Source organism: Rhinolophus hipposideros (genome assembly GCF_964194185.1).
Source record: "Rhinolophus hipposideros genome assembly, chromosome: 10".
Lineage (NCBI taxonomy): Eukaryota > Metazoa > Chordata > Mammalia > Chiroptera > Rhinolophidae > Rhinolophus > Rhinolophus hipposideros.
This window is the reverse complement of record NC_138056.1, coordinates 12,852,153-12,879,799: the sequence shown is the minus strand read 5'-3', so window position 1 is coordinate 12,879,799 and position 27,647 is coordinate 12,852,153. Positions and strand designations below refer to the sequence as shown.

Sequence of the window (27,647 nt, the reverse complement as noted above, 5' to 3'; positions counted from 1 at the left end):
GAAGGGGTGTCTCGGGCCAGCAGCCTGGGTCTGGCAAGGCGGCCGGAAAAAAAGAGGACGGACCTACCCCTGGGCAGGGAACGAAGGCTTCTGGGCCCGGAGGTGAACGCAAAGGGCGCAGAGAGAGGGAGCGAGGCCACGAGGAGGGCGGGTCTCCCCGGCCGCGGGGGCACGCGCCCGGCAAGAGCTGCGGGCCCCGGGGCGCGGAGGACCCCGACACGCTGACGGGGACAGCTGACCTGCCTCCAGGGCGCGGGGAACGGAGAGCGGCCGCGCCCGGACGGCCCTGTGCCCCACGGCCGCCCGGACCGGACCCGCCCCGCGGCGCCTCCCTCCTGCCTCCTTTCCCTCCCTCGCTCCCTCCCTCCCAGCCGTGGCCCGTTATCCCGCGGCCGCCGCACTCACCAGCGGCTGCACCTGAGCCCGCCGCTACCTCAGCTGCTGCCTGCGCCTCCGCAGCCGCCGCCGCCTCGCTGCTGAGGCCGAGTCCCGGGGGAGCCTCCGCGTCCCGCCGCCGCTGCCGCTGCCGCCAGAACAGAACACCCCAAAATGGCGGCACTTCCGGCACCTACCACCGGCGGGGAGGGCCTAGGAGGAGGGGTAGGGCGGTGAAGGGGAACGTACCATCGCGGTGCCGCCCGCAGCGCCGGGCGGAGCGGAGCGCGGCGCAGGGGCGGGCCGAGCTCCCGGCGCTGCAGCGCCCCCTCGGGCTGGGGAGTAGCAAAGCAGCCGCGCGGTAGCCCCCCGGGGCTGCGGGGGAACCCGGGGAGCTGCTGGGGCTCATCTCTTTGTCTCTGAGCTTTCCTGGAGGCAAAGGTGGGAACGCCATGGCCTGGGAATCTGAAGTTCTCGGCTCTGCGTACCGCACCCAGCGGGAACTCTGGGTGGCCTGGTGGGCGAGGACCCCTGCTTGGCCCTGAATATGCGCATAATGAAATACTTGGTAAATGAATGGTGGGGTTGAATGCCTTGGTATTCGGCCGCAGGACATACTCTCCTTTCTGCCCCAGCAGATGAACTACAGGAGCCAGGCCTTTTTCCTTTGCTGAGATGTGGAATGTGAATGTATTGCAAGCTTTCTGTATTAGCCGAGTGCTTTCTAGCGGGATGATCCGCTGTGTGAACGCACAACCTTGCAAAAATCCCTCCAGCGCCACGAAGCTTATGGGGGTTCTGTTAAGAAACTGATGTCCCAGCCCTAAACTGCTTTCCCCAGAAAAAAAAAAAAAAACAATTCTGAACAGCCCAGGTTAGGATGCTAAAAACCAGGATTTAGGTGGAATGCAAACAGTGCAACAGTTTATTCGTTTTTAAAGGCTAATAACGTCTTTTGTTTGGCAGGTTCTACACCTCGTGGGACAGTGAAATAGAGTCAGAAAAAGAAAACTTAGTTCTGGGACCTTTTGGCCCCAGCAACATGCAAATAACTAATGGTTTTGCAAATGATTTTCCTGCAAAGTCATCTGGCTTCCCAAAGCAAATAATTCTTATACCCACCAATACTGATTATACCCTACCTTACCACAAAACACGCACAAACGCGCGCACACACACACGCACATAAGTGGACTCCCAAGCATAAGTCTCAAGGGTTATCCCATATGCTGGAAGCAACTTTTTCCCTCTTAGGAGTACAAAAAAAAAAAAAAAAAAAAAAAAAAAAACTAACCAGTTTTTGTGGTACCTTGTAGACCGGAACAATTAGCCGCTGAATTTAACACTATCATATTCCCTAATCATACTATGTAGTTTGTCATTTTACATTTATTATGCTAAGATATTATCTTGTTAATTGTTTTATGTGTAATTTACTGAAAACATCTTATATTTATAGACCCTGTAGCTTATAGAATGTTGTCACATTCCCACAATTTTATATCTGTGGTTTCTACCACAGATTATAGAAACCTTTTAAGTGGAGAATCTGTCTCATTTTTTGTGGACGATAGAATCATCCAGATATCCATACGGTTCACTTCCTTACCTTTTTCAGGTCTTAAACGTCACCTTCTCAGTTGGGCCTTCCCTGACCATCCTATTTAAAATTACACATTAATGGACTTATTGGGATGATTACTTTGTGAGGTATATAAATGTCTAATCGCTAGTTGTTTTGTACACCTGAAACTAATTATAAGTAAATAAAATTACACACACATACATCCATGCTTCTAACCTCCCTTTCCTGCTTTGTTTTTATCTAAAGTATTTATCACTATCTAACATAGTATATTTCGTACTTCATATTTTATTTTATTTGTAGTCTTCCCCCACCAGAAGATCACCTCGATGGGGATGGGGATTTTGTCTGTTTTATGTCCTCAGAGCCTAGAATACTGCTTGACCCACAGTAGGTGCTCAATAAATATTTTTTATTTGATTTACATATATTGTGTAATGATTACCACAATAAGTTTAGTTATCATCCATCATCACATAGATACAAAAAAAAATATGAAAAGTAAAAATATGGTTTTTTTTCTTGTGATGAGAGCTCTTAGGATCTCTTCTCTTTTAACTTTCGAGTGTACCACTATATAGCACTGTTAAGTATAGTCATGTCGTGCGTTTCAGCCCCCCGACTTATTTATTTTACAACTGGAAGTTTGCGCCTTTTGATCACTTTCATCCATGAGCTAAATGAGAGCAGGGACCACACCTGTCTTGTTATGCTCATGTTGGACCAGTGCTTTTCACAGTATCTGGTTCAACAGATGTTTCTTGAAGGGCACCCAGAAACTTCTTCCTATTTTACCTGTCCCTTGACCTCAGGCTCCCATTGTCAAAGAGGAACTGCCACTCCTAGCTGTTTCACTTTTGCATCTAATTACCCAGGGGCCACAGCCCATTAGCCCAAAGCTGGGGGGAAGAACAATTACATGAAGAACATAAATGAGCTCTTATAACTTCAAAGGACTTCACAGCACAGAAAAAATACTCAAGAGTCCAAATACAAAAAAAGCCAGATGTGAGATGAAAAACTCCCTGTTTCATTTTTTGCCTTCCTAATTGATTAAGATTTGTTTTTAAAAATAGCCAGTGTTAGCAAGGGTGCAGAGAAACAAGCCTTCTTCAAGTGCTGGTGGGAGTAAAATTCAGATAATCTGCCTGGAGGAATCTGAAATTTTATATCCCTTTCTAGGAACTTATTTTAAAGAAATAACCACGGATAAGTGCAGAGATGTACTGATGTATATGGATCATAACTTTGTTCAAATAGGATAAAATTCGATACAAAAGGAGATTGATAAAGTATAGTATATCCATAGCTTAGAATATTATATGTAATTTCAAATAATGATGCAGAAAAATATTTAATTGTGGGAAACTGTTAATATGATACCTGTTTAATGAATAAAGCAGGTAACAAATTAATAGGTACATATGATTCCACCTTTATTGGAAAGTGTTTGTTGAGAGAAAGAGCCAAAACCCAGAAAGAATATTTATTAAAGTATTAACAGTGCTCTGCATCCTCACCACCATTTGGTATTATCAGTCCTTTTTTAATTTTAGTCATTCTGGTAGGGGTGTAGCGGTATTGGATTGTGGTTTAAATTGTTTTTTCCCTAATGGCCAATAATGTTGAAAAACTTTACATATATAATACTGACCATTTGGATATTCTCTTTTGTGAATCACTTACTCAAGTCTCTCTCTCTCTCTCTCTCTCTCTCTCTCTCTCTCTCTGTCCCTGATTTGTCGAAGTTCTTTATATATTTTGAATACAAGTTCCTTGTTGGAGATATGTATTTTATATATCTTCTCCCAGTCTGTGACTTGCCTGTTACTCTCTTAATGAATAAAAGTTTTTAATTTTAGTAAGGCCCTATTTATTGGTCCTTATTTTATGGTTGGTAATTTGTATTCTATTTAAGAAAGCTTTGTTTACCCAGACTGTGAACATTTTCTCCTTTAATTTTCTCCTTTACTGCTTTAATCTTTCGCTATTAGATCTAGGATTCATCTCTAATTTTTGTATATGGTGTGAAATAGAGGTCAAGTTTCTTTTTCTTTCATGTGGATATCCAGTTGATCCATCACCACTTGAAAAGACCATCTTTTACCTCCTGATATTTGCAGTGAAGACTTTTTTTTTTTTTGCGCTTTTCAAATATTGTTGGTAGCAATGAGAATTGATACAACCACTTAGGAAGACTGACTATATCCACTAAAACCAAACAGCTAAATGGCTTATGTCCTATGATGCAGCAATTCTGCTCCCAACAGAAACTTGTACTTATTTCCACCAAAACAATGGTCTATAGGACTCTTTTTAATAATAGCCCAAACTGGAAATGAAAGGTAAATAAATATGCAGCATACTTACAATGGACTACTTATATAGCAATCAGAAGCAACAAACCGCTATTGCATATAACACTATGGATGAATTGCACAGACATAATATTGATCCAAATAAGCCAGGAAAAAAAAGAGCATATATTGTATGAGTCTATTTAATTAAAGTTTGGGAACAGTCAAAAATAATAAGAAAAGTCAGAAAAGAGGTTACCTTTGATTGACTGAAGGGAGTATGAGGGAGCTTTCTGGAGAATTAGAACATTTTATATTTAGTCTGGGTGGTTGTCACATGGGAGTATAGACAAATTAAAGTTATCAAGTCATACCCTTAGAATTTGTGCACTTTCTATCGCCAGGAAGAATAACAATAAGCGAGCCATTAGGGAAATGGACAAAGAAAACGAACATGCAATTCATAAGAAGAATACGAATGGCCAATAAACATAAGATGTTCAATCTCAGCTCACAAATAAAGATATACAAATTAAAACAATGTAAATTTATTTGTTTACTGTGAGTTTGGGATAGAAATAAATTTTAAAGGTTGATAAAGTTGTGAGAAATAGGCACTCTCAATGTATACAGACATAGCCATAGTGGAGGAAAATTTGACAATAGTCATTAAAATTAAAAATATTCACAGCTTTTATATAAAATTCTGGAAAATGCTAATCAATCTGTAGTGGATCAGTGGCTCCCAGGGAATGGGATATGGGAATAAAGAAGTGTGGGAAGAAGGGGTTACAAAGGGGCATGAGAAAACTTTTTGGGGTGATGGATACGTTCCATTATCTTCATTGCAGTGATGTTTTTGCAAGTGCGGTATATACATATGTCAAAGTGTATTAAAGTGTATACTTTAAATGTGTAATATATGTCAATTATACTCACCAAAACTATGAAAAGTTCTCCATGACCTTTTAAAAATGTGAACATATTCTTTAATATAGCAATTGTATCTAGAAATGTTTCTTTCAGAAACACAAGAAGTGGGAGAAGCATACACAAGGCCTTTTTTGACAGCATTCTTTGATTCAGCCAACTGGTATTAATTGAATGCTAACTATGTCAGACACTGGGCTACACGGTAGGGTCACAGGCATGAATAAGAGAGACAGGGCTCTGACCTCATGGAACTCAATATATTTGCTATTGGCTAAAAAAAAAAAAAAAAAAAAAAAAAAAGGAGCATATGCAGCTGGGTTCCCCATCCATTGATACGGAAATGGTTAAAGAAATGATGGTACACTTAAATTTCTGAATATCAGAAGCTACTTGGAAAAAATGTTTTATAAAAAAATATATATTATTTATAATATATGTACACACACATACTGACTGACATGGAAAGATTTTCAAAATACATGGTTACATGTCAAAAAGCAAGTTACAAAATTCTCAATTTTTTTTCAAAATCAGTCTTTAATTAATCATCAAAATTCCTTTTACATAAGAAAAAAAAGTTTTCAAGAATAAGCCAATTGCCAAGTGCCACTCAGCTAGTGTCAGAAGCTGGACAGTCTGACACCAATACCCACGTTTTTATTATATGAAACACTCCCTTTGCCTCACCAAAAGTGAATCTGTAAAATGTAAAGAGAAAAGTATTCAGAGAGTTCCCATACGAGTTTTCTGCTATTCTGGCTTCATTAACTAATAAAATTAGAATATTTTAAATGTTAGAATGGATGAATTGAATGTCTTTCAAATGGTTCTCCACAAATCTTTGGCCTCTCAGTTTGTTGATCCCCTCTTAGTTGGTGATTTTATTTTTCCTTTGTATCTCCTCAGTCATTCACTTTTATGATCACGTCCTAGATCTTGAGATCAGAACCAAATGAACATCCCAACTCCTGATACCATATACTTTAAAACAGCATTCCATACTCCTATCCTCACTTGTTCAAATACCCTCACAATCCTTTTACCCATCAATGTCGAAAATATATTGATAGTATCACTTTCTAACTATCTATCAATACCACCTGTTCTTATCCAACTTAAATTTCATTGTCTGTCATAATTACTTTATACTGCTTATGTCCCCAATTTTTTGCCCCCTTCTAGCATTATTTTCGGATAAACCTCAAACTTTCATGAAACCAACAGGCTAAATGCTCTCTTTTATTTTGAGTGGCTTAAAACAAAGTAAAAATTATTTATTTTTCATGTGACAGTCAATATAGTTCTTTGTAATAGGGTAGCTGTCTCGTGTGGCTTCTTTTTAAGAAGTTACCCAGGATGGCAGGGAAATCCATATTGTGATACTGCCACTTTCAGCATATTGTGTCACAGATATTGTAATTTTGGTTCCAGACCACTGCAATAAAATGAGTATTGTGACAAAGTGATTTGTAATCTTTTTGCTGGTGGAGGGTCTTGCTTTCAGTTTGTAAAAAGCACAACACCCTGGGCTCCGGAGAAGGGACAGTGACTCAGAACGCTCCAGAGACATACAGGGAGAGAATGAGTTGTGTGGCTTCAGGGCAAGTACTGGAGGGACAGCTGCCTTTGTCCCTGTGCTGAGCCCTCCTCCCTCCATTTCTGCAGAATGCCCTACATTCTGGATTTGTCTCTTGCTCCCATGATGACATTTAACTTATCCTTCTATCGTCTATATTTCCTGTAAATGCAAGTTGGTTCTTGAGGCCTGGTTAAATTCAGGTTCAACTTTTTTTGAGGCTGGTGCTAAGAGCATCGCACTGTATCACTCACATCCGGAAGCCTATGATGTCATGTTGTCTTGCCTTTAGGAACATGAAAATTAATCAGTGGTTCAGGTGGCTTCAGCCTGATTCCTCCATGGGAAAGTTTCCTATCAGCATTTCATCTCATGCTTTTATTCATTGATGACTATTAACTGAATCAATAATTTCACTAGGGATTGCAAAATACTGAGTTTCTAATTTTATCATTCCTTCCACATTTATTAGCTGAAAGGCAAAATACTGAGTTTCTAATTGTATTATTCCTTCCACATTTATTTACAGGAAGTCTGCTGTACAGAACTTTCCCTTACCAACTAGGGATATTTGGTTATTCTGAAATACAACTCATACAGAAAAGGCAAGAGAGCAGCAATGCTCACTGATGTTATTCACTGATGTATCCCAAGTGCCGGAATAACTGGAATATATAGGCTCATAACATGGGGGGATTGTAATGGTGGCACTAAATCTTCTATTTTGAGATTTGGACCTCTGGTATAATTCAATTTAATAACTGTAATTTAGCTTGGGACTTTTTGACAGTTTTCTTTCTTTTCTTTGCCATCCTTCCCTCCCATCAAACCTTAATGACTCCGTTTACTATACATTTACTATGCAGTTTCAATGGTTCTGTTTACTTTGGCCCAGTGCAGGCCTCGTGACTTGGGAGAGGTTTTGTATCTGTATGGGATACACTCCTGGCTCCAACTTAAATCTACATAACAGGCAAAGGTTGTGATAACCAGTTAAAACTGCGCCTTCTCCCACCCCAACGGACAAAGGCGAATAGAAAATTCCACTACAGGCTGAAGCAATTTACATCCTAGTTAGAAAATAGAAAACTTCAGGTGAAACAAAGACGTGAAGCAGTAGTCTCCAGCAGACTCTGCCCAGCTGACCCTCCTTTTTAATAAATCTTCCTTCTGTAGACTGCCTCGTGCTTTCACAACCTGCTAGCAGCAGCCATAACACAGGCCACTCAATATTTTGAATTGAATGGAAATTCATTGGAATACTGCATAACTCTTTGAAAAAGATAAAGTAAATGTACATCTCTCCATATTGACATGGCATAATATTTACAAATATTGTTGAGTGAAAAAAGCAGGTTACAGAACAGTAAATAATACGATGAGTCCATTTTTATGATTTGTTTTATATTTTAAATGTATCAAAAATAGGATGGATTAATGGGTGAATATATGATAAAAGAAACAATAAAATGTTAATTGTAGAATTTAGATGGTGGTTATATGGGTTTACCTTGTTCAATTTATTCGTTTTTTTATCTTATGAAAATATTCATCAGGAAATGTTGGAAACATATATGTATAAAAATCTGTATTTCTGACGTGAGTTTGGGGGTAAGGATTTTCAGGTTATATACTTTATATAAAGCAAGTTGTAAATGATTCTTTGACACAGTAATTCCACTTTTAGGAACTTACCCTAATGTAGTAATTCTAAATGTTTACAATATAGAAAAAAATGTTATACTGGAGATATTTGGAAACAAAAATTTGGAAATAGCCTGTCTAATAATAGGTGAATGATCATATTATGGTGTAGTAATTAGGTTCATTATAAATGATAAAGACAATGTAATAATATGGAAAGTGGATATAATACATTTAGTGAAAAAAGTCACGATACAAAATTTGATCACGATTTTTAAAAAAATAGTACACATAGACCATAGTGTTTATCATACCATGTTTCCCCCCAAAATAAGATCTAGCTGGACAATCAGCTCTAATGCATCTTTTGGAACAAAAATTAATATAAGACCCAGTCTTATTTTATTATAAGACTGGGTATAACATAATTAATATAATATTAATATTGGGTCATATTAATTTTTGCTTCAAAAGACACATTAGAACTGATTGTCCAGCTAGGCTTTATATTTGGGGAAACACGGTATGACCCAATAATTGCACTTTTAGGTAGAAATCCAAGAGAAATAAAAACATACGTCCACACAAAAACATCTATGAATGTTTACAACAGCATTATTCAAAATAGCCAAAAAGTGAAAAAAACACAAATGTCTATCAACTGATAAATGGGGAAACAAAATATGGTGTACCCATACAATGGAATATTATTTGACAACAAAAAGAAATACAGTGCTGATATATGTTACAACATGGATGTACCTTGAAAACATTATGCTAAGTGAAGGAAGCCAGACACCAATGACACATATTGTATGATTCCATTTATTTGAAATGTCCAGACTAGGCAAATCTATAGAAAGAGAAAATAAATTAGTGGTTGCCTAGGGCTGGTGGGTTGGGGGTACGTGGGGAGTACTAATGGATATGGGGTTTCTTTTGGGGATGATGAAAATGTTCTAAAATTGATTGTGGTCATGACTGCACAATTCTGTGAATATACTAAAAACCATTGAACTGAACACCTTAAATGGGTGAATTGTATAGTATGTGAATTATGTCTCAATAAAGCTCTTATAAAAAACTTTTAATGGTACACATAGAAAATAAAATTGGAGGAAAAAATAAATGTACTGTATTTGAGGTTGTAGGATTACGTATTACTTTTATAAGGAGAAAATACACCTGTTTTAAAAGCATATTTCTGACAACTATTTAAATGTAAATAAGCAGCATTACAACCATTCCTCAACCTCTTTGTAGGTTGTGGGTTTTATATTTAAGCTTATCATATTTTCTTATATTATTGTATTTTCATAATATATTGGAGATTGTATTTTCATATCTCCAATATATTATATTATATATATGTATATATTGGGATTGTATTTTCATATCTCCAATATATTATATATAATATATATATATGTATATATTGTGGTTCATAATATATGTATATATTGTGGCTTGGTCAGGAGGAGGGAGTCATGACTTTAGGTGGGATGCGAAGGGGAGTGCGGGAAGGGCCATATCAACCCAGGATCCCTGTTTGTCCAGGATCAGGCCCTCTCCAACAAGGCACCCCTTTGCTTAAAAGCTCAAAGCCCCTTCCACTCACCCCTTTAGGGTTACCTCAACCACAGCGTCTCTTCCCGGTCTGGTGTCCTTTTCTGGTGGGGTCACACCTTCACCAAGGGCCATAGCCCCCTCCCTCTGGCCCGGGTTGGGGAGTGTCACAGGCCCCACTGGCCATGGGCCAGAACCCCGCTTCCCTCCGCCCGGGTCACAGTTCCAGACGCAGGGATCAGATCGCCCTCACCTGGAGTCACAGCCCCCTCCCGAGGGAAGGGGGTCGCCGGCCACAGGCAGGGGACACAGTTTCACACGCGGTAGAACCACAGGCCGCGGGCCCGGGACGCGCTCTCCGTCGGCCGAGGTTCTCGTTTCCCTCCCAGGAATCCCCGGTCCCTCCCCCGAGGCCGGCGGCCCCTCCTCCATTACCATGCAGGAGGTCCCAGGCTCCCCAGCCACTACCGCGGAGACCGCGGGGGCCAGGCCCGAGATCTCGGCGCCCGAGGGGCCTGCGCCGGCCGCGTGGCCTTCGCGGGAGGCGGCGGACGACTCGCAGCCCCAGCCCTCGTCGCCCTCCTGGCTCTCCTCGCGGCCGCCGACCGCGAGCCCGGCGGTGGACGGGTCGCTGCTGCGCCAGGCCCCGTGGGGCGGGATGTCGGCCGGCGCGTTGCTGGAGGCCGGCCTGGCCCGGGTTCTCTTCTACCCGACGCTGCTGTACACAGTGTTCCGTGGGAAGGTGCCGGGCCGGGCGCGCCGCGACTGGTACCACCGCATCGACCGCACGGTGCTGCTGGGCGCGCTGCCGCTGCGGAACATGACGCGCCGGGTGAGCCGGGCCGGGAGGCCGCCCCGCGCCGGTCCCGGGAGCTGGGCGAGTGCGGCCCGGGCCTCGGAGGCCGGTTCTGAGCCCCCTCTTTACCTCGGCAGCTGGTACAGGACGAGAACGTGCGGGGGGTGATCACCATGAACGAAGAGTACGAGACCAGGTTCCTGTGCAACTCTTCGAAGGTGAGGGGCCCTGGCCCGGAGCGGGGAGCGGGGAGCGGGGAGCGGGGGCCGGGGCGCCGCCAGCCTCGCCCACCACCTGGGGCCTGAGCGAGCGGGAGGAGGTTGTGGGAGAGGCGCTGCACACGACCGTGCCCCAGAGACTGGTGTCCCAGGCTTTTTTGCCTCCCCAGGAGGAGGGTCTGGTACTCTAAGCCTAAATGGCTGCGGCTGGAGATAGAAACGAATTGTGAAATAAAACTCTGTTGTGAAATGCATTTAAAAGTAGTGTTGACAAAGTCTGATTACTTCTTTGTGTGCAAATGTATGCTTAATACCGGTAACTCAAATCAGTAACCAACACTGAAAGGCAATTTTTCTGACTTGCTCATTTCATTCGTTCCACACACACTGATCACTAAGTGTGGATCTGTTAGCACGGAGTAAGGCACTGCCCTAGACATTCAACATGAAGGCCCTATAAACTCTGAAAAGAAAAGCTACTCCCTCATCCCTACCCCTCAGAGAGTAAATTTATCATAAAACCACCCATTGAAAAACTGCATAGGGTTCATTTGGCTCTGATTTGAGGGAATTTTCATTCATATGTTAGAGATATAGTGGAATTCCAAAGTACTGTCATAACGAAGTTCACGCCTAAAACATGACTCTCATGAAATGTGAATGCCTGCTTGTGGAACTCTCCACAATGGTTATTAGACATCGCCCTATCTTTACATAAAAATGTTGCCCTCTCTTTATTTGAGAGAGTGTTTGACATCTATTAGCACTATACAATTGTATTTCTGGTTTAATCTACTGATACAGCTGGATGAATATGCTGTTATTACAACCTATAGATTTTTTGAAATCTTATAAAACATTTGTGACTCACATTTAAAATACATTGATCAGCGATGGCATACATAGGGTTTCCCCGCCCATTCTCAGGAATTTTTCTTGCTTTCCCGTTCCCGAATCCCAAGAAAAGTTGGTTGGGAAAATCGGCTCCTTGAACCCAGGTGGTTGGTAGTATCGGCCGTCACTGTGGAAATGATTCATCGTGGAGAACAGAAAACAGTTTATATCTCGGGATTAGGGTACGGGAAAGCGAAAAAAATTCCTGAGAACGGGCGGGAATTCCTCCCTGGAAACCCTAGGCACCAGTTATGCAAAGAACAGTTGTACAGCTTTTGCAGGTGAATTTTATACAGCTAATATTTTCCAGCTAAAAACTCAAATACCAAAGGGCCCTGTAAGGACACTTTAAATCTTGGACATAATTCTAACTAAGCAGCACAGCTATTGTTTGATGAAAGACCAACCATATAGGTCAGCCATTTTAAAAAGATTTCTCAGGGTGGCCGGTTAGGTCAGTTGGTTGGAGTGTGGTGCTGGTGACACCAGGGTTGCCAGTTCGATCCTTGCGTGGGCCACTGTGAGCTGTGCCCTCCTTGGGAAAAAAAAAGATTTCTGTAAAAAGTTTGTTTAGAAAACAGTAAACAATATATTTACATTGTGGAAAGCACTGAAGCTTCTTTGTTGCTTTGCTGCCTCTTGGGAGCCCATCTTCATACCACTAACGTCAGGCTTTTTTCATTCTTTTCTTTATGGCGATGAACCTGGTTCCAGGAGTGGAGGAGGGTAGGAGTTGAGCAGCTGCGACTCAGCACAGTAGACATGACTGGAATCCCAACCTTGGCTAACCTCCGGAAAGGAGTCCAGTTTGCTGTGAAGTACCAGTCGCTGGGCCAGAGTGTCTACGTGCATTGTAAGGCTGGGCGCTCCAGAAGTGCCACTATGGTGGCAGCATATCTGATTCAGGTAGGAAAGGTCTTTCTGGACTGGTCCCATTTACAGCAGATTTCCAAAACTTCAGTAGCATGGTCTACTGGCGGGCCTTGCTGGAAGGAGCCATGTTTCCAGTCTTAGGCAGCTGGGAGGTGGAAAGCATCTGAGCATTGGAGATAGGCTGATCTGTGCCTTTGCCACCTGCCAGCTATGCGACTTAGGCAAAGGTGGCTTACCCTCTCTGATGCTGTTTTCTCAAACTACATTTGTTATGACGCTTGAATGAACAAGTATGTCAAGCACTGACCTACAACAAACACTCAAAAAATGGAGTTGCAAAGGATGTTAACACCAGCAATAGGCCAGAAATACGTTATAAATAGCATGTCAGGAAATCTACTACTGTAAATAGTGCTGGTCACTTACAGCTCTATAGTACTCAGATTTCAAGTATTTTTTAGAGTAGAGTTCTGGACATTAGTTTCTAGAAACAGGACCCAATGGAATTTTGCCTGTCAATTTGTTATTATGGTCAGCAGGTGGGATACTTTTAAAAATATTTGGAAGCAATACTCTAGTCCATCATTCTTTGGTACATAGCCCCTTGTTGTATTCGTTTTTGTTACCTATTGGCCCCTGCAGAGCATTTACTAACTCATGTGGATAGTTTAAAGAAAAAAGTGTAAAAATAACCAGCCTGTCCTTGTTTATGTTACTGTGACTGGTGAGTATATGATTTAACAATACTAAAGCTTTGGTCATTTAGGAATGTTTGCCGGTAACAGGGTCTCAGGAGGATATTTTGGGCTGAGTGAGAATTGAACCAGCAGCTGAAAATCTATATTGTCCTGGTTCTGTTGAGTTCTAAACCATTAAGTATCCTTAGGACACAAAGATAACCCTCTTAGTCAAATTTAAAAAGCGCTGTTTTTCTAGCCGTGGTGACAAGATGCATAGAAACATCTACTCTTTCCAGGAAACTTGAAACCAACTGTCCACCCAGTTCATTGAGGACATCTAGTAGGCCTAGGCAGGCTTGAATTTAGGACCTAAGCTTCATATGTTCAACCTTCTTTTTCCAGGGTTTGGCAGAGCAAGAATTAGGTTGAAAGACTGACTTGTCCCTCCAGCCTGTGGCATAATAATTTGGGACTGGTTAACTGAGGGGGTTAAAGTGCGCCCCTATTTATAATATATCGAGCATGGTTTTCATCTCCCCTCAAAATGGAATTTTTTTAAAAAAATGCCATTCGGAGAGCCCTTTAGCACCTGTCAAGGATAGACTTACACCTGCTTCTTTCTAATTCCCCAACCCTGTATTTCAGGTATACAACTGGAGTCCAGAGGAGGCTGTAAGAGCCCTCACCAAGATCCGGTCACACATCCACATCAGACCTGGCCAGCTGGAAATCCTCAAAGAGTTCCACAAGGAGATGACTGCAGGGGCAGCGCAGGAATGAGACGTCACACATCGCAGACATGAAGTATGTGGACTAGAAAGAACTCGACCACCCCGCTGGCTATAGAATAACAAAGTTAAACAGGACCAAGGGGCTTAAGCCCAGACTTGCCCTAAGAGAAATGTGCTAAGGAATGGATAATTTTGCTCTCTTTTGTCATTTCATTTTCCTGAAATAACATTGTGGTATAGCTAGAAAGATTTAGCATGGCTTCTATTCACAGGGTACTGGAATGGGGGATAGAGATGAGGTTGTCTTATTTTTTTAAATAGGGACAAAGAAATCTATTGCGCCTCTAATGTTGTACCTAATGATATTTAGCACCATAACTCAAAGGCATTTAACACTAGGACAAGAGGAGAAATACTCAGCTCTGGCTCTTTGCCACTGTCAGAAGCTCAGTTCATTGGCCCCTCACTTTTGGAGCAGTGATCCTGGGTGTAGAAAAGGAAGTATGGGATTCAATCAGTATTGTAGTGGACTTGAAATATGTTGGCCATGTGATTCATCTCCCTTAGGATGTCAGCCCTTCAGAATTCAAAACAGACACACATATTGCTTCAAAAACTTTTATTTGTATGAACAGTTCCTAGCTTTTGACTTGGCTTAGAACTTCTGAAGGAGTAGAGACCTTATATATTTGAGTTTGAAAAATGTTTCTGCAATTAATCAAATAATCCCTTCTTCTTTTATTCTGGTTTATCCTTTAGAATAAGCCAAAAATCAAACCCGAGTATACATTTCCTGACAGACAGATGAGAAAACAGTAGACTGAACGTCCGAATTCTGGAGTTGACTCTTACTGGTGAAGGACACCTTCGGCTTAGCCCATTCTCCCAACCAAAGCGTGAAGGAAAACTCTTGAACACCTAAATTTTTGTAGAAAAATGACCAGGTAGCCACTTTGCAGGCTACAGAAAAAAAGGGAGACTGGGCATCTTTCCTTCTGTCTAGGGGTCAGAGGTGCTTTGATTTAACATTGATCAGGTAAAGAGGGGAGGCTGTGCCTAATATCTGAAAAGGGGCTTGCTCTACAGCCCCTAAGCAGTCTGAAGTGAGGCACAGGATTACCAGGAGACGGCAGAGAACAGGCTGGCCTTTTCTCGGTTCAAGCAGCCAGTTGAGCAGCAGCAGCAGCAGCAGCAATCTCAAAAGCCCCAAATGGGCCACCCCTATGGGTTCAGAGAAGGGCTGAGTGCTGCCTTTTGAACATGTGCCGAAAAACAACATAGTACTCTGAACTGGGACTTTGGGGACTTCAAGTTTGGAGGGGTAGGAGCTGGAAAAGGGGAGAACAAAAGTCAGCTGCTTTCCACCACCCCTCCGCCCCCACACAGCCTTAGGCCAACACAAACTGCAAGTTGGTGAGAAGCACCTTAATGCCTCTGGTGACAGTTACAGCGGAAGTGGCAGGGTCAAGCTTGTAGGTGTTGGCATCCCCCTTTTTATATCGGTCCCGAAAAACATAAATACTCCCGTTACAACTGGCGATCTTCCAGAGGGATGGGGCAGAGCTCCAGGCCTCAGGAAGGCAAAGCCGGGTGAAGCTGTCTAGCAGGGGATTATAGCACACCAGGGAGTCCCCTTCAGCCACGATGAACACCAGATCCTTGTGCACAGCTGCGTGCATGTGGCCTGCGAAGGGTAGTACATAGGGCTTCACGTAGCACTTGTCTGTGTCTGTATCAAAGCACTGGATGAGCCGGGAAGGTTTGGTAAAGAAGTCCAGGTCACTTTCCTCCCCTCCTAGTAAGTAGATGATCCCGTTGAGGTTGGCTCCAGCAGCCCCCGACACAGCCACCTCTAGCTGCGTTGTCTCTGTCCAGACATTATCACCTACCCGGTAATAGATAACTGCATTGGAGAGGGAATCTTGCAGTGTCTTGCCACCCAGTGAATATATGGCATCTTTCCCGGGCACAGACACCAGGGTGTGCTGGAGCCGGTCCCGGGGCAAGGGCGCACACCACTCCCAGTCCACGGTGGCATTGTTGCACTTCCACATGCGCCGTGGGATGGACCCTCCCACCACGTACAAGTCTCCACCATGCTTGCAGGCTGCAGTGATCTGGTGGCATAAGCTGTTTTGGCCACTTACACTGATAGAGTCGTCTTCTGCACAGTGCAAGGACACAGCCAACGAGTGGGTACGAGATGACTCTTTCCCGATCAGATAAATGTGCACATTCTCCCCAATTTCCTATTGGCAAAATTAAAAATGATATCTATCGGTTCTAGGCTAAAGCTCAGCCTAGACACATATCCTTAAGGTCCTGGACTACACACCTGTATCTTGTTCTAACGTATTCCCCTCTAGTTTCTGTGTGTCATCCTGTCTCTCCTCCAATCGCTTTCTTTCAGGCATTTTAAGCTGGGGCAGAGAATCTGTTGCACTCATCCTTTCAGCTTTTTAAAAACTATCATGAGTTGGTGCTTCAGACAAAGGATGCTCGGGATTGTTAATGCAATGATGAAAGTAGTTATCTCAAGGAGCTTTGGAGCTCAGAGGCTGGTGGCTTTCGGGCTCACACATGTATCCTCCTCCTCAGCTGTTATCAACTTCAAGCCAGAGACCTTATTCACCAGCCATCAAAGAGGCCAGGCCAACTGATGGCTATGATGCATGGCTATTATTGTCTCCCAACCCTAAAGAAATCTGCCTTACCTTCAAGCTAGTCCTGAGTGACTCTGCAAAAGCCTCTCTTTCCTCTTTATTAAAATTGATCCAGGCCTCTATTGCCTCTGTTGGGTTCTGGGAACATGGAACTCCATCTGTGAGAGCCAGAGGAAAGTCATGGTCAATGACAATCTGACAATCTTAAAGCGAAATTTAGAGCCAGAGGCTTTAAAGATGTGAACCACTTTATTAGACTACCACCTTGTACGTATGTGTATGTGTATGAGGAATTAACCTGAAGTTGCCTTGTTTCTTTTAATCAAAATGCATGGCTTGATACACTCCCACCTGTCATAGAAGCAATCTATTAAGCTGCAGAGCTTCACACCTAAATTATGATTATACCCCACTTGCAGGGCCAGGATTGTTACCTAAAGTTGGCCCATCACTTAATTTTTTTTTTTTAGGTATCTTGGCTCATCCATCAATAATTTACTTAGGTAACGAGTCCCACAGTTACGTGCAAAATGCAGGAAGGATGAGAACTTATGCACAAGAGAGATTAGAGTATAAATACAAATAGTTCCTCACTACCTTTTGTTTGTGGATAAGTACTGCTTTTATTTTCTTGGCTTCTTCCTCAGTAAGGGACTCTGTCTCTGAAACCAGCTACACTAAATCTCAATTTAATTTCTCTCACAAGGTATTTAAATTCCTACCAATAATAATAGCCTGAGGGTTCCTTTCTCGTGAACCAGAACATCTGCTGAACATCATACCCAAGTAGCTGGGTATGATATGGCCACTCCCTCAACTTACCTGAGATGATATCAGTGAGTAGATGGTGGGGCAAGTGGAGAAATTCCTCTGTGCTCTGCAGCTGGGCCAGGTGGGCCTTGGCACAGTGCTTGGCAGCAGTGTAGAGCTCAGGATCACTGTGCCGGTCTGCCAGCCACATCACCTGAAGGCAGTTGCCCACCTGCACTGTGCGGGCCAAAAACCTTGAACATTCCTCAAAGAGAGATGTCAGCTGATACATGTCTGACACCTCATAAATTTCCTGCAGTTCATCAGCTCGAAGTTTCACAGTCCCATGGTAGATATAATCAACCAGGAGCTGGAAAACAGACTCACTGACATCCTGCAGCACAATCACCCGGTTGTGGGCCTCCTTCAGGTTGGAAGCGAACATGGACCTGAAGAAGCAGCTCTGAGCTGAGAGGACCAGCCGGTGGAGCTGAAACTCCCGGCCTTCCACTGAAATGGTCACATCAGCAAAGAGCTCTTCCTCCAGACACAGTTTCATGATGCCCTGAGCCACACGGCCTGAGTGTGAACGATCTTTGAAAGTGTAGTTCACAAAGTAGTTCTCATCCATGGATGCTCCAGGCTCCTCTGGTGATTCCATGGTGGCCAACTTCTCTCTCTGCCAGCTGTCTGCAAAGCAACACCATACTCAGTAACTGGGGGAATCCATAACCACAACCTATTAATCAAACCGTCCAATTCAGGGCAGAAGGAACAGTGAGAGCAAAGTGGGCCGGGATGGACCTTAGTCCTGGCCCTGCTGATAACATCTCTGATGCTCTCCTTCAACCACAGTTGGGTTCATCCTTCTGCAATGGTACCCCATCCATAATAAAATCGATAAAATTTCCTACTCCGGGTGTTAACAAGAAAACACTGAATACTCCTTTCCATGATGTAACAAAAGACTTGCTATTTAGGTCAACACATGAAAGTGAGGAGCTGGAGGAAGCCTGTGATCTTAAAACCCTGGCAATAAACCTTACAAATCAAATAACTATTGGGTATAAAAGTAGTGAGGCTCTGGAGAGCAGAACCAGACAAAAAAAGACCCCCAAGACCTTGTTTTGGGACAGCCCCCCGTCCCTCTATCCTAACCCCCTGCCCCGCCCCTCCGCGTGCGCGTGGAGTCCAGATTCCAATATGAGGCTTGGCTGGGACATGTCAGCCCCACATTTGCTCTTTTCTGAGCTCTCCCTCCCTTCCCCGCTTGACCTAATGACTCCCCAAGGCTCCATCCCAGAACTCGAGACAGAGCCCAGCGGTCCCTAGACCGGGACACAGGGAAGCCCATTGCCACGTGCAGTGTCGCCTCTCCACCTGGAGTCACCTGGGAAACGGTCGCCAGGGAAACCGTTCCTCTTCCCCCCCATTCACCATGCCCGCCAGCCCTCGTCAAAAGCTTAGTTTAGGGAGCGGGGAGGGGTATGGAATGTGGAACCAGAATCCCCGCCCCTTCCCCTCTTCTCACCGGTCTAGTTCTTTAGGGTCCTCGCTTTCCCTCCAGCTTCTGACATACCAAGCTAGGGCCACGTTCACCTCACTGTTTCCCTACCTGCTTGCCTCGTTTTCTCACCTGCGTTCCCTCCTTTCATTCCGAAGCCCGGAATCCGGAACCTCTGCCTACGGCCCCCCGTTTGTCCGGAAGAAGGTGTAATGCACACTTCCGCTTCCCGTCCGTGCCCTTGGGGCTCCGTATCCTGTGGGTCGTACCTCCGCTACTTGATCTGCGTCTGAGAAACATGGCGGCGGCGGCGGCATCGGCGAGGGGCTGGTGGCGGGGGCTTGTGTGGGCCGTGGCGCTGCCCAGGGGTGAGCAGGGGACAGCCGGATGAGGCCCGGGACAAGAGCAGCGGCGCGGCCATCGCAGGGAGCCCCTCAGGACTCACCTTGCGCTCCTGTGCCTTTTATCTCCCCGTGCAGTGGCCAGGCGACCCTCGGTGCTGCTGCCGGTGAGGAGGGAAAGCGCTGCGGCCGACACGCGCCGTGAGTATGTGCGGGCCTGGCCCTTCTCGGGACTACAGGCGGGGCCCCTTCACTTCTTGTGTCAGATGTTTGTCCTTGTTCTGGGACGCCCTTCCCTGTGACCTGGCACATCACTGCTCGTCCTTGGGGATCGGACTGCGGTGGTCCCCACTCTGCAGGCAGAACCGGGCCTCCCTGTGCCCTAGGCCTCTCTTGGGCACTGACTGCCCCTTTGTCCATTTCCGTGATTCCCTTTTACTCTGTTTAAACTGTCAGCTGTGTGAGAACTGGAAATAGAACCTTCGGGACTCAGAGCCCAAGGTAAAGCCCGTTGCAATGGTAGCTTACATAATGGAGTGCTTATTGTGTGCCGGGCACCTTGCGAAGTGTTTTAGTGAATGATCTTATTTAATCCTCACAACAGTCCTGAGGTAGGTAGTAGTATGCTCTTCATGCAGTCGATGGGGAAACAGCGCACAGAAGTAACTTGCCCAGGGTCACAGCACCAGTGAACGACAGGCCAGGCCTGCTGGCTTCCATTATCCTAGAGCAGGGATGTCCAAACGTTTTTCAGCGTTTTTCACCAAGGGCCATAGGCGGTAAAATACACCAACAGCCGGGCCACTCACTCGAGGTGAAGTGTGTATTGCCCCACCTGGTTTCTTTAAGTAAACTAAACATATTTTTGGAGTTTGCTGCGGGCCAATTAACAATGGATGGTGGCAGCAGTTGGCCTGCGGGCCGCAGTTTGGACACCTTGTCCTATAGTCTATGATGTGTGGGTGCGCAGTGATTGATGGTTGCATGAATGAGTGTATAGAGAGATTTTACAGTCCACATAAGCTGACTGGGAGTCAGGAGACCTGGCGTTTCTCCCTCAGTCCTCAATTTCCTCATCTATGCGGGGGGTGGGGGGAGTTTCAACTAGATAACCGGTGAGGGCTCTTAAGCCTTGAAGTTGTTCACTTGAGAAGCTGCTATGAGCCAGGTGCCAAGGAGATACACAGAAGCAAAAGTTCTGATCCCCACTCTTAACTCCTGGTAAGAGAGCTGAGACACATGCTCCTTTAGCAGAAATGCAGGTAGTGTGAAGGAAGGACTATGGAGTAGTTCTGAGAAGAGGCAGACACCCCAGCTGCAGTAATGTGAGTCTTTGTATACTGTGTATGTGGCCTTTCCCTTAAGTTTTCATCATTTCCTGTTCCCTGGAAGAAGAACCCTCCACCCTCACCTTTCTCAAGATTCTACAGAGAGCCCTGCTGGGAGACGGTATCCCTTACAAGCCCAGGAGACTGGCTGCAGGGCTGGCTGCCGCCTTTGCCATTTCTTTGTTAAATACGCCTTCTCCTTCCAGCCACTGTCAGACCACGGAATGATGTGGCCCACAAGCAGCTCTCAGCTTTTGGAGAGTATGTGGCTGAAATCCTGCCCAAGTATATCCAACAAGTTCAGGTAACATTCACTACTGTTGTTTGGTCTGGGACAAGAAAACCATATTCTCAGGCCATGTGGAAGTGGGCTTCCCGGTATCAAAGTAACCACGATTCCTCCATCCCAACTGGGCTTCCTTCTCTGCCTTAAACCAGGAGAATCAGCTGCAGTTAGCTGTTCCCTCAGTAGCTCTATGTTGTGTCTGCCCTCTTGCATGTCTGCAGGTGTCCTGCTTCAATGAGTTAGAGCTCTGTATCCATCCTGATGGAGTCATCCCAGTGCTGACTTTTCTCAGGGATCACACCAATGCACAGTTCAAATCCTTGGCTGACTTGACGGCAGTGGACATCCCCACCCGGCAGAACCGTTTTGAGGTCAGTAAGGAGATTTGAAAAATGGTTTGGGAAGGAAAGAAAGAGGACAGAATAGTTTTAGGGTGAGCTACCAATGGGAATCATAGCCTTCTTAGTTTCAGTTTGGGTCAGACAGTTCAACATAGCAGTTAAACTGCCGCCTCAGAATCAGGCAGACCTCAAGTTTGAATCCTGGCTCTGCCACTCATAGACTGTGTGACTTCCAACATTTTGTTTAATCTTTCTGAGTTACAGTTTTCTTATGTGCAGAGTACATATAAAATTGTCCCCATTTCCTAGGGTGGTTGTGAGGATTAAATGAGACAGCCCTGGTAGATTGCTAGCACACAGTCAGTTCTCAATACATTCAACTGGTGATATTTACTGATCATATCCTGTTTGCCAGATCCTGGGGTTGACAGAGAAATAACACCTCCAGAAGTACAGGCCCTCCAGAAGTCCCCCACACTCTAGTGAGGGGAAGGACACATAAACAGCTGACTGTAATAACATCTAACGCGAGGCATGTTAAGAGATACGGTATAAGAATGCAGGAGGGCCACTTAGCCCTGTCTGGGAGGCTTCTTTGAAGAGAGAGAGAACGTTTGTGCTGAATCTCGATGACAGGAGAGCAGGAATTAGTCCAGTGAGGATTGGGGTTCGGGGAGATGCGGTTGGGAGACATCCCAGACAAAGGGAATAGTGTGAACAAAAATGAGCATGCTGACGTGTGCTACAGTGGGACCTCGGCCTTTGGAAGCATAGGAGGGTCTTGAGGTTTTGAGCTTCAGGACAGAAGGCAGGTTCACAGGGTGGAATCCAACCCACCCTGTATCCTCATCAGTGATGTTCCCACTTGGACTCCCACCTCAGACCCTTCAGCCTGTGGCCATCTTGGTTCTCTAGCTCCCTCTGTTCTCCTTAGATTGTTTATAACCTGCTGTCTCTCCGCTTCAACTCCCGGATCCGTGTGAAGACCTATACTGATGAGCTGACACCCATTGAGTCCACTGTCTCTGTGTACAAGGCGGCCAACTGGTATGAGAGGGAGGTGAGTTACTGCGCATGTCGGATCCTGCCTCTGGGCCAGCGTTGCAGAATTGGTTGAAACTACTGGATGCAGCATAGCCCTTCACCCGTGTTTGACCGTGATGCACTGGTTGCCTGAGGGCCTCTCTTTTCTAGATATGGGACATGTTTGGCGTCTTCTTTGCTAACCACCCTGACCTAAGAAGGATCCTGACAGACTATGGCTTTGAGGGACATCCTTTCCGGAAAGACTTCCCTCTGTCTGGCTACGTTGAGGTAGGAGCCTTGGAAGTGGGGCAGCAGCCTCAGAGAGGGTGGCAGGGAACCAGGGGAATCCTCAACATGGCAGGAAATATAGTTTGTGGATTGTGGTAGTTTAAGAGCATCGGCTCCAGATTCAATTCCTGGTTCCACTTTTATAATGTGGGGCAAATTAATTTCTCTACGACACAGTTTTATCATCTGCAAAATGGGAACAATAATATTACTAAACTAGTAAGATTTGCGGTAAGCTAAATGATTTATGTATAAAGCCTGCTGTATTACCAATGCTCAATTGATGTTAGCCATTATTGTAGTGGTCATTTTAATGACCAGGGCAGCCTGAGGACACTTAGTTTGTCCCCACTGAAAGTGGAGTATCACTTTACTCTGCCCTGGATCTCTGAGAAGGGAACTGAAAGGAAGACACTAAATGTTCAGCCCTTGAGAATGGCCAGGGGCAGAAGCAGTAACATGACTATAAGGGCCTTATAAAGAATTTCAGTGCTTTACTTTACCAACCATGTGCTGCAGGTTGTTTATGAGCAGGAGGATCTATTGTATACATACACACAGGTGATTTTATAGCAAAGTAATTTTTTATAAATGTTGAGATAGTGGCAATCCAGCCCTTCTCTTTAGTACCCAAATGCTCCTGTTTTCTTAGTATTTTGCCTGGTTCCATTTCCTTCTCAAGCTACTTCTGGTCAGGGCTACTTGCCCCTCTTCTTCCTTTCAGTCATCACTACTGTCCCCCAATCTGGTTTGCCCCTTCACCCCAGCACCTGTTTGTTCTTACCTTATCCAGCTGCTCCTTCAGTAACAAGAAAAGCCATGCCAAATTTATTGTCTTCCAAATTTCCTGCCTTGCATCTTGACAGCGGTAATGCCAAGGCCATAGGGCCTGAACTTGAGTGCTTTCCAGTTTAGGGTTACTCTTTTTCGGCCACTGACTTGCTCCCTAGACCTGGCCAAATGCTTACCATTACCTTATGAGTGTGTGGATGGGTGAGCAAGGTCAGTTATGCTGGAAAAGGAGTTCAGAGCTCATGCTGTGGGGACAGTGGGCAGGAGAGCCTGACCGGGTGATGGCAGGGCATGAGATAGAGGCCATTTGGGACTGTGGTTGGGATGTGACTTGATAGGTAACAAGACGTGGATGGAGACTTGGTGACGGGCCGGGACAAGAGTCAAGAACAGAGCAGCAAATGGGCTGGGGAAGTCACCCCTGGCCTTGGGAAAGTAGGCTGCTTACTGTAACAAGGCCTTCCTCAGTGCCCAAATATTTCTCTTCTGCAGTTACGCTATGACGATGAGGTGAAGCGGGTGGTGGCCGAGCCGGTGGAGTTGGCCCAAGAGTTCCGCAAGTTTGACCTCAATAGCCCATGGGAGGCTTTCCCTGCCTATCGCCAGCCCCCCGAGAGTCTCAAGCTTGAAGCCGGAGACAAGCAACCTGAAACCAAGTAGCTCCAGGGAAGGCATGTGGATCCTAGAAAGCGCCTTATCTATAATTGAGTGTCCTGTAAATAAAATCCTAGACTCACCGCTTGCTGTGTGCTTATCATGAAGCTTTGACTCAGGAGAGGGGAGGTGCAGCAGGGGTTTTTCCCTGCTCCTGTAGAGGGACTCTACCAAATCGGAGTCTGTTTTAATGGGACTAAATAGTGCAGTTGGAGACATGGTGACCTATAAGCCTGGATGTATTTCTTCTGAGAGAGGGATTCTGGAGCTGAAATTGAAATTCCCGTCCACAGGACTCAGGGTGGGTGTGGCACGGCCTCTCCTGAGACCTGGAGGGGGTCCCAAAAACTGCTGGAGAAAGCCCCTTATCTGGTGGTAGCTGATGGGACCAGGGGCCTGGGTGGAAGCAGGGAAACCCCCACCCACCCTCATCCCATCCACCCACCCTCATCCCATCCAGATAGCTACAGGGTTCCATGAGCCAATAGCCAGAGCCAGGAAGAGCCACAGCTCATTTTTGAGTCTTGAACCCTGCATCCTGCTCCTTGCAACCTGATGAGCCATCACACTTGGGCTAATGGAAACCTCCTGGCCTCTGGCCTGAGCCAAGAAGGTTGTAAGCCAGCCCAGGATGTCCCAGGGTCTGAGCGAAGCTGCAGATCTGTCTTCCAGGGTGTAGGACTCTAACCCAGCTGGTCTGGGGTCTGCTCAGCCAGTGACTATGTGCCTGAGGTGGAAGTGCTTGGCTCTGCCTGTCCATGGGTCCAGCCCGCCAGCCCAGACCAGGCTTTGCAGCTGATGCTCTTGTCTGCTGAGGGGCTCCCTGGAGGCTGGGCTGGACTGGGTGTGAGGAGTTGGGCTCAGCTGTAAGATATTTTGGGTGTGAGGACAAATAGTAAGGTAGTGTTAACTGGGCGCTTGCCTACCTCCTGGGAGGGCCAAGCTAGAACTGTTTGTTACCAAACACCTTGTTTCTATTAACTAAGCATCCGCCCATCTGGACAACAGGCTGAGGACAACAGGCTAGGTGCCTATGCCAACAACCAGATTCCACATTTCTACAGAATGGAAAGAGCCCCTGCGAAGCCAGAGCTAGCCCCTCCCTGTTTAGCACTGAAGTCAGACACGCAATGCAGGGAACGCCTGAGCAGCCTGCCGTGGAAAGTTGGAGCCACGGTATGTGGCAGGCGGATGCAGGACCAGAGGACCGGCATGGCAGGGAAAAGGCAGTTCCTGGCTTGGCTAATGGTAGCCACTTGCCTCCTCCTGGGGTTGACTACAAACAAGCACCATGCAGGTAACCAGGGCTTCAGGGTGGGGTGGATGGAAGCCAAAGAAAGCTGCCAGCTGATAGTAGTTACAGTTGGTTCTATCTGAGCCTAGCAGGCCCTAGAACTGGGCATGGTCGGTACCGGGCTGACCTGTGCTAGAGCTAATGTGTGGGCCCGACCCCTACAACCGGAAAGGTCCAGGTGAAGCAAAGGGAGGTAGCTCTAGGTGCCCTCACTGATGGCCCTGGACAGAACTGGGCCTGAGCCTATTCTGGTTGACGCACAAAGCAGCACCTCTTGACCTGCCGTGGGCTTGGAACAATCATTCCAAGGACCAGGCAGCACGGTGGGGTGAGATGAAGGCAGCTGCGAGAGACCTCCGGCCTTGCCTGGCCTCCTGCCTTGCATACCAAACTACTGAGGAGCAGTTAAGGAGTGGGTTCTTCCCAAAGGGGAAGAACCTCAACCTCTGGGGAGGGTCATTGGCAGTGTTTTAGGTTACACTGTCCCCAGATGATTATATAGAGGGAAAGTGGGGAGTGAAGTGTCTTGTGACCATTGGCCTAGCAGCTCTTGGCCAAGGGAACTGCAGAAGTTCAAGGAGTCCTGGACGTTTCCCAAGGTGGCATCTGGGTTTAAGATGATGATTTTGGGATCACAAGACCAATGCCTGGGAGGGTGAATGTCAATGTGCATGTATGTGTAGGGGGAGGGGGACATGGGATGGCATTCTTGCTCTTTTGCAGCTAGAATCTCTAGGCACCCTTACTAGGCAGCTGAGGGGCACTTCTGGGAGGCTGGGGTGTTCAGGGTGGAGCTTGGCAGGGGCCTGACTTCTCCCTGCTGCCCCAGGGCAGGCCATGGACAGCACCAGCCTGAGAGGTGGCCTGCAGGAGCCAGAGGCCCCAGAAGTGATGTTTGAGGTCTTTGCTCCAGCTTGGGACATGAGGGTGGGAGCGTCCAGAGGTCCCTCAGCTCAGGCTTGGGAGGGGGATGTCTCAAGCTGGGCCTGCTGGGGGGGGCACCCAGCATGGGCCCTACTGCCTGCTTATGCCTCCCCAGCCCACTCTTGCTCCCTGTCCCCGGGACCCCAGCCCACCGCTTACATGGCTCCCCTTGCAGCTACTCTGGGCTGGGCTGGAGCTGGATGTCATGGGACAGCTGCACATCCAGGATGAGGAACTGGCATCCACACGTCCAGGCCACCGACTCAGGCTCCTCCTGCAGCACCACGTGCCCAGTGACTTGGAGGGTGCTGAGCAGCAGCTGCAGCAGTTCCAGGACCTGCGGAAGGGGCCTCCTCTTGGCCCTTGGGACTTTGAACATCTGCTCCTCACAGGCCTATCCTGTGTCTACCGGCTGCACAAGGCTAGCGAGGCTGAGGAGAGGGGTCGCTGGGCCCAGGTCTTTGCCCTCCTGGCACAGGAAACACTCTGGGACCTGTGCAAGGGCTTCTGCCCCCAGGGCCAGCCCCCTTCTCTAGGACCCTGGCTCTAGATCCTTGACGCCTTCCCCTGACCCTCCCCTTTCACCTCCTAGCCCCACCACCTCCACGCCAGACCCATCCTGGGCAGGAGCTTCCATCTGGTACCTAGTTCTTCCCTCTGTGTTCAAGTCTCTGGGCTTGGCTTGTAACCCAGACCCATTTATCCCTCCCCCATCTTCTTCCCTGGGCTCTGAGAGGCTAAGATCTCCGGCTCTAGGTCCCAGACAGAAGGCTCACAGCCAAAGGCAGAGTTGTGTGTGTTTTGCGGTCAGTGTGTATAAGAGATGCTTTAAGGGAAGCTGCCCCCAAGTAAGGCCAGGTCAGACCCTCCAATTCCTCCCCGGCAGTCCATGGGAGAATCTAACGGGAACTAAGTGGTCAGCACCCAGTCCTAATTTAGGTAACTCCTTTTAAACCCAACCACTGCTCTGGGGTCCCTGAACCTCCAAGTTCCCCATGTGGACTGGGAGAATGGACTGGACAAATTTAGTTTGGTCTGTTGGAGGAGCGAAGGAAAACAGGTGGAGGAATACACTTTTTTTTGGGGGGGCGAGGGGTCGGAGGTATGTTTTTGGTCTATCTCAACAAGGCTCATGAGATGAACGCTTCAGAGGAAGGTGAGGCTGGGAGGGGACAGACAGAGAGACAAGCTGAGCTGGCGGAATAGCCCTGATCCTGTGCAGCTCATCCTATAAAACGCTCTGTTCTGGCCTCCTGGAGCCGGTACGTTCCCACGTCTAACCGTCCCG

At 46.3% G+C, this 27,647-nt stretch overlaps 5 protein-coding genes across 40 annotated transcripts in view; 3 read left to right on the top strand and 2 right to left on the bottom strand.

The window, feature by feature from the left end:
* The window catches only part of CELF1 (CUGBP Elav-like family member 1), a 66,515-nt gene extending 65,929 nt beyond the window's left edge, over window positions 1-586 (bottom strand). For 12 of the 34 annotated variants that reach the window (XM_081064841.1, XM_081064808.1, XM_081064830.1 and 9 more), the window contains exon 1: window positions 406-557. The gene's annotated coding sequence lies outside the window, so the exon portion shown is untranslated. Of the gene's footprint in view, window positions 1-67; window positions 336-405 lie in introns of those variants that run through there. The other 22 variants (XM_081064811.1, XM_081064818.1, XM_081064829.1 and 19 more) reach the window with 14 other exon arrangements.
* A 9,599-nt stretch (window positions 587-10,185) lies between these two features.
* PTPMT1 (protein tyrosine phosphatase mitochondrial 1) lies at window positions 10,186-14,417 on the top strand. Its single transcript, XM_081062594.1, has 4 exons — window positions 10,186-10,808; window positions 10,910-10,990; window positions 12,599-12,790; window positions 14,083-14,417. The coding sequence occupies exons 1-4, from the start codon at window positions 10,413-10,415 to the stop codon at window positions 14,215-14,217; spliced, it is 804 nt and encodes a 267-aa protein (XP_080918720.1). The 5' UTR covers window positions 10,186-10,412; the 3' UTR covers window positions 14,218-14,417.
* A 357-nt stretch (window positions 14,418-14,774) lies between these two features.
* KBTBD4 (kelch repeat and BTB domain containing 4) lies at window positions 14,775-19,280 on the bottom strand. 3 transcript variants are annotated; one of them, XM_081062591.1, is made up of 4 exons: window positions 19,218-19,280; window positions 17,654-18,271; window positions 16,883-16,989; window positions 14,775-16,417 (listed from the first exon to the last, which is right to left on the bottom strand). In XM_081062591.1, the coding sequence occupies exons 1-4, from the start codon at window positions 19,234-19,236 to the stop codon at window positions 15,557-15,559; spliced, it is 1,605 nt and encodes a 534-aa protein (XP_080918717.1). In that variant the 5' UTR covers window positions 19,237-19,280; the 3' UTR covers window positions 14,775-15,556. The 3 variants fall into 3 exon arrangements, with proteins under 3 accessions (XP_080918717.1, XP_080918718.1, XP_080918719.1); XM_081062592.1 differs by having other exon boundaries at window positions 19,113-19,248; XM_081062593.1 differs by lacking the exon at window positions 19,218-19,280 and adding an exon at window positions 19,113-19,158 and having other exon boundaries at window positions 17,654-18,267.
* A 46-nt stretch (window positions 19,281-19,326) lies between these two features.
* Window positions 19,327-24,224, top strand: NDUFS3 (NADH:ubiquinone oxidoreductase core subunit S3). Its single transcript, XM_081062595.1, has 7 exons — window positions 19,327-19,453; window positions 19,565-19,627; window positions 20,961-21,058; window positions 21,262-21,411; window positions 22,316-22,441; window positions 22,576-22,695; window positions 23,980-24,224. The coding sequence occupies exons 1-7, from the start codon at window positions 19,384-19,386 to the stop codon at window positions 24,145-24,147; spliced, it is 795 nt and encodes a 264-aa protein (XP_080918721.1). The 5' UTR covers window positions 19,327-19,383; the 3' UTR covers window positions 24,148-24,224.
* A 1,129-nt stretch (window positions 24,225-25,353) lies between these two features.
* FAM180B (family with sequence similarity 180 member B) lies at window positions 25,354-26,909 on the top strand (the record flags this gene model as incomplete). The annotated part of the gene is made up of 3 exons (XM_081063371.1): window positions 25,354-25,438; window positions 26,265-26,335; window positions 26,535-26,909. The coding sequence occupies 3 exons, from the start codon at window positions 25,354-25,356 to the stop codon at window positions 26,907-26,909; spliced, it is 531 nt and encodes a 176-aa protein (XP_080919497.1).
* Between the last annotated feature and the right edge of the window lie 738 nt (window positions 26,910-27,647).

Bases quoted from the DNA above. Each gene is read 5' to 3' on its own strand.
- PTPMT1 (XM_081062594.1), top strand. From the start codon at position 10,413: ATGCAGGAGGTCCCAGGCTCCCCAGCCACTACCGCGGAGACCGCGGGG. The intron at 10,991-12,598 runs GTGAGGGGCCCT...ACCTGGTTCCAG, and splicing joins TCCTGTGCAACTCTTCGAAG to GAGTGGAGGAGGGTAGGAGT. The intron at 12,791-14,082 runs GTAGGAAAGGTC...CCTGTATTTCAG, and splicing joins TGGCAGCATATCTGATTCAG to GTATACAACTGGAGTCCAGA.
- KBTBD4 (XM_081062591.1), bottom strand. The intron at 16,990-17,653 runs GTAAGTTGAGGG...TGGCTCTCACAG, and splicing joins ACTCACTGATATCATCTCAG to ATGGAGTTCCATGTTCCCAG. The intron at 16,418-16,882 runs GTAAGGCAGATT...TTTTGCCAATAG, and splicing joins CACTCAGGACTAGCTTGAAG to GAAATTGGGGAGAATGTGCA.
- NDUFS3 (XM_081062595.1), top strand. From the start codon at position 19,384: ATGGCGGCGGCGGCGGCATCGGCGAGGGGCTGGTGGCGGGGGCTTGTG. The intron at 19,454-19,564 runs GTGAGCAGGGGA...CTCCCCGTGCAG, and splicing joins GGCCGTGGCGCTGCCCAGGG to TGGCCAGGCGACCCTCGGTG. The intron at 21,412-22,315 runs GTCAGTAAGGAG...TGTTCTCCTTAG, and splicing joins CCCGGCAGAACCGTTTTGAG to ATTGTTTATAACCTGCTGTC.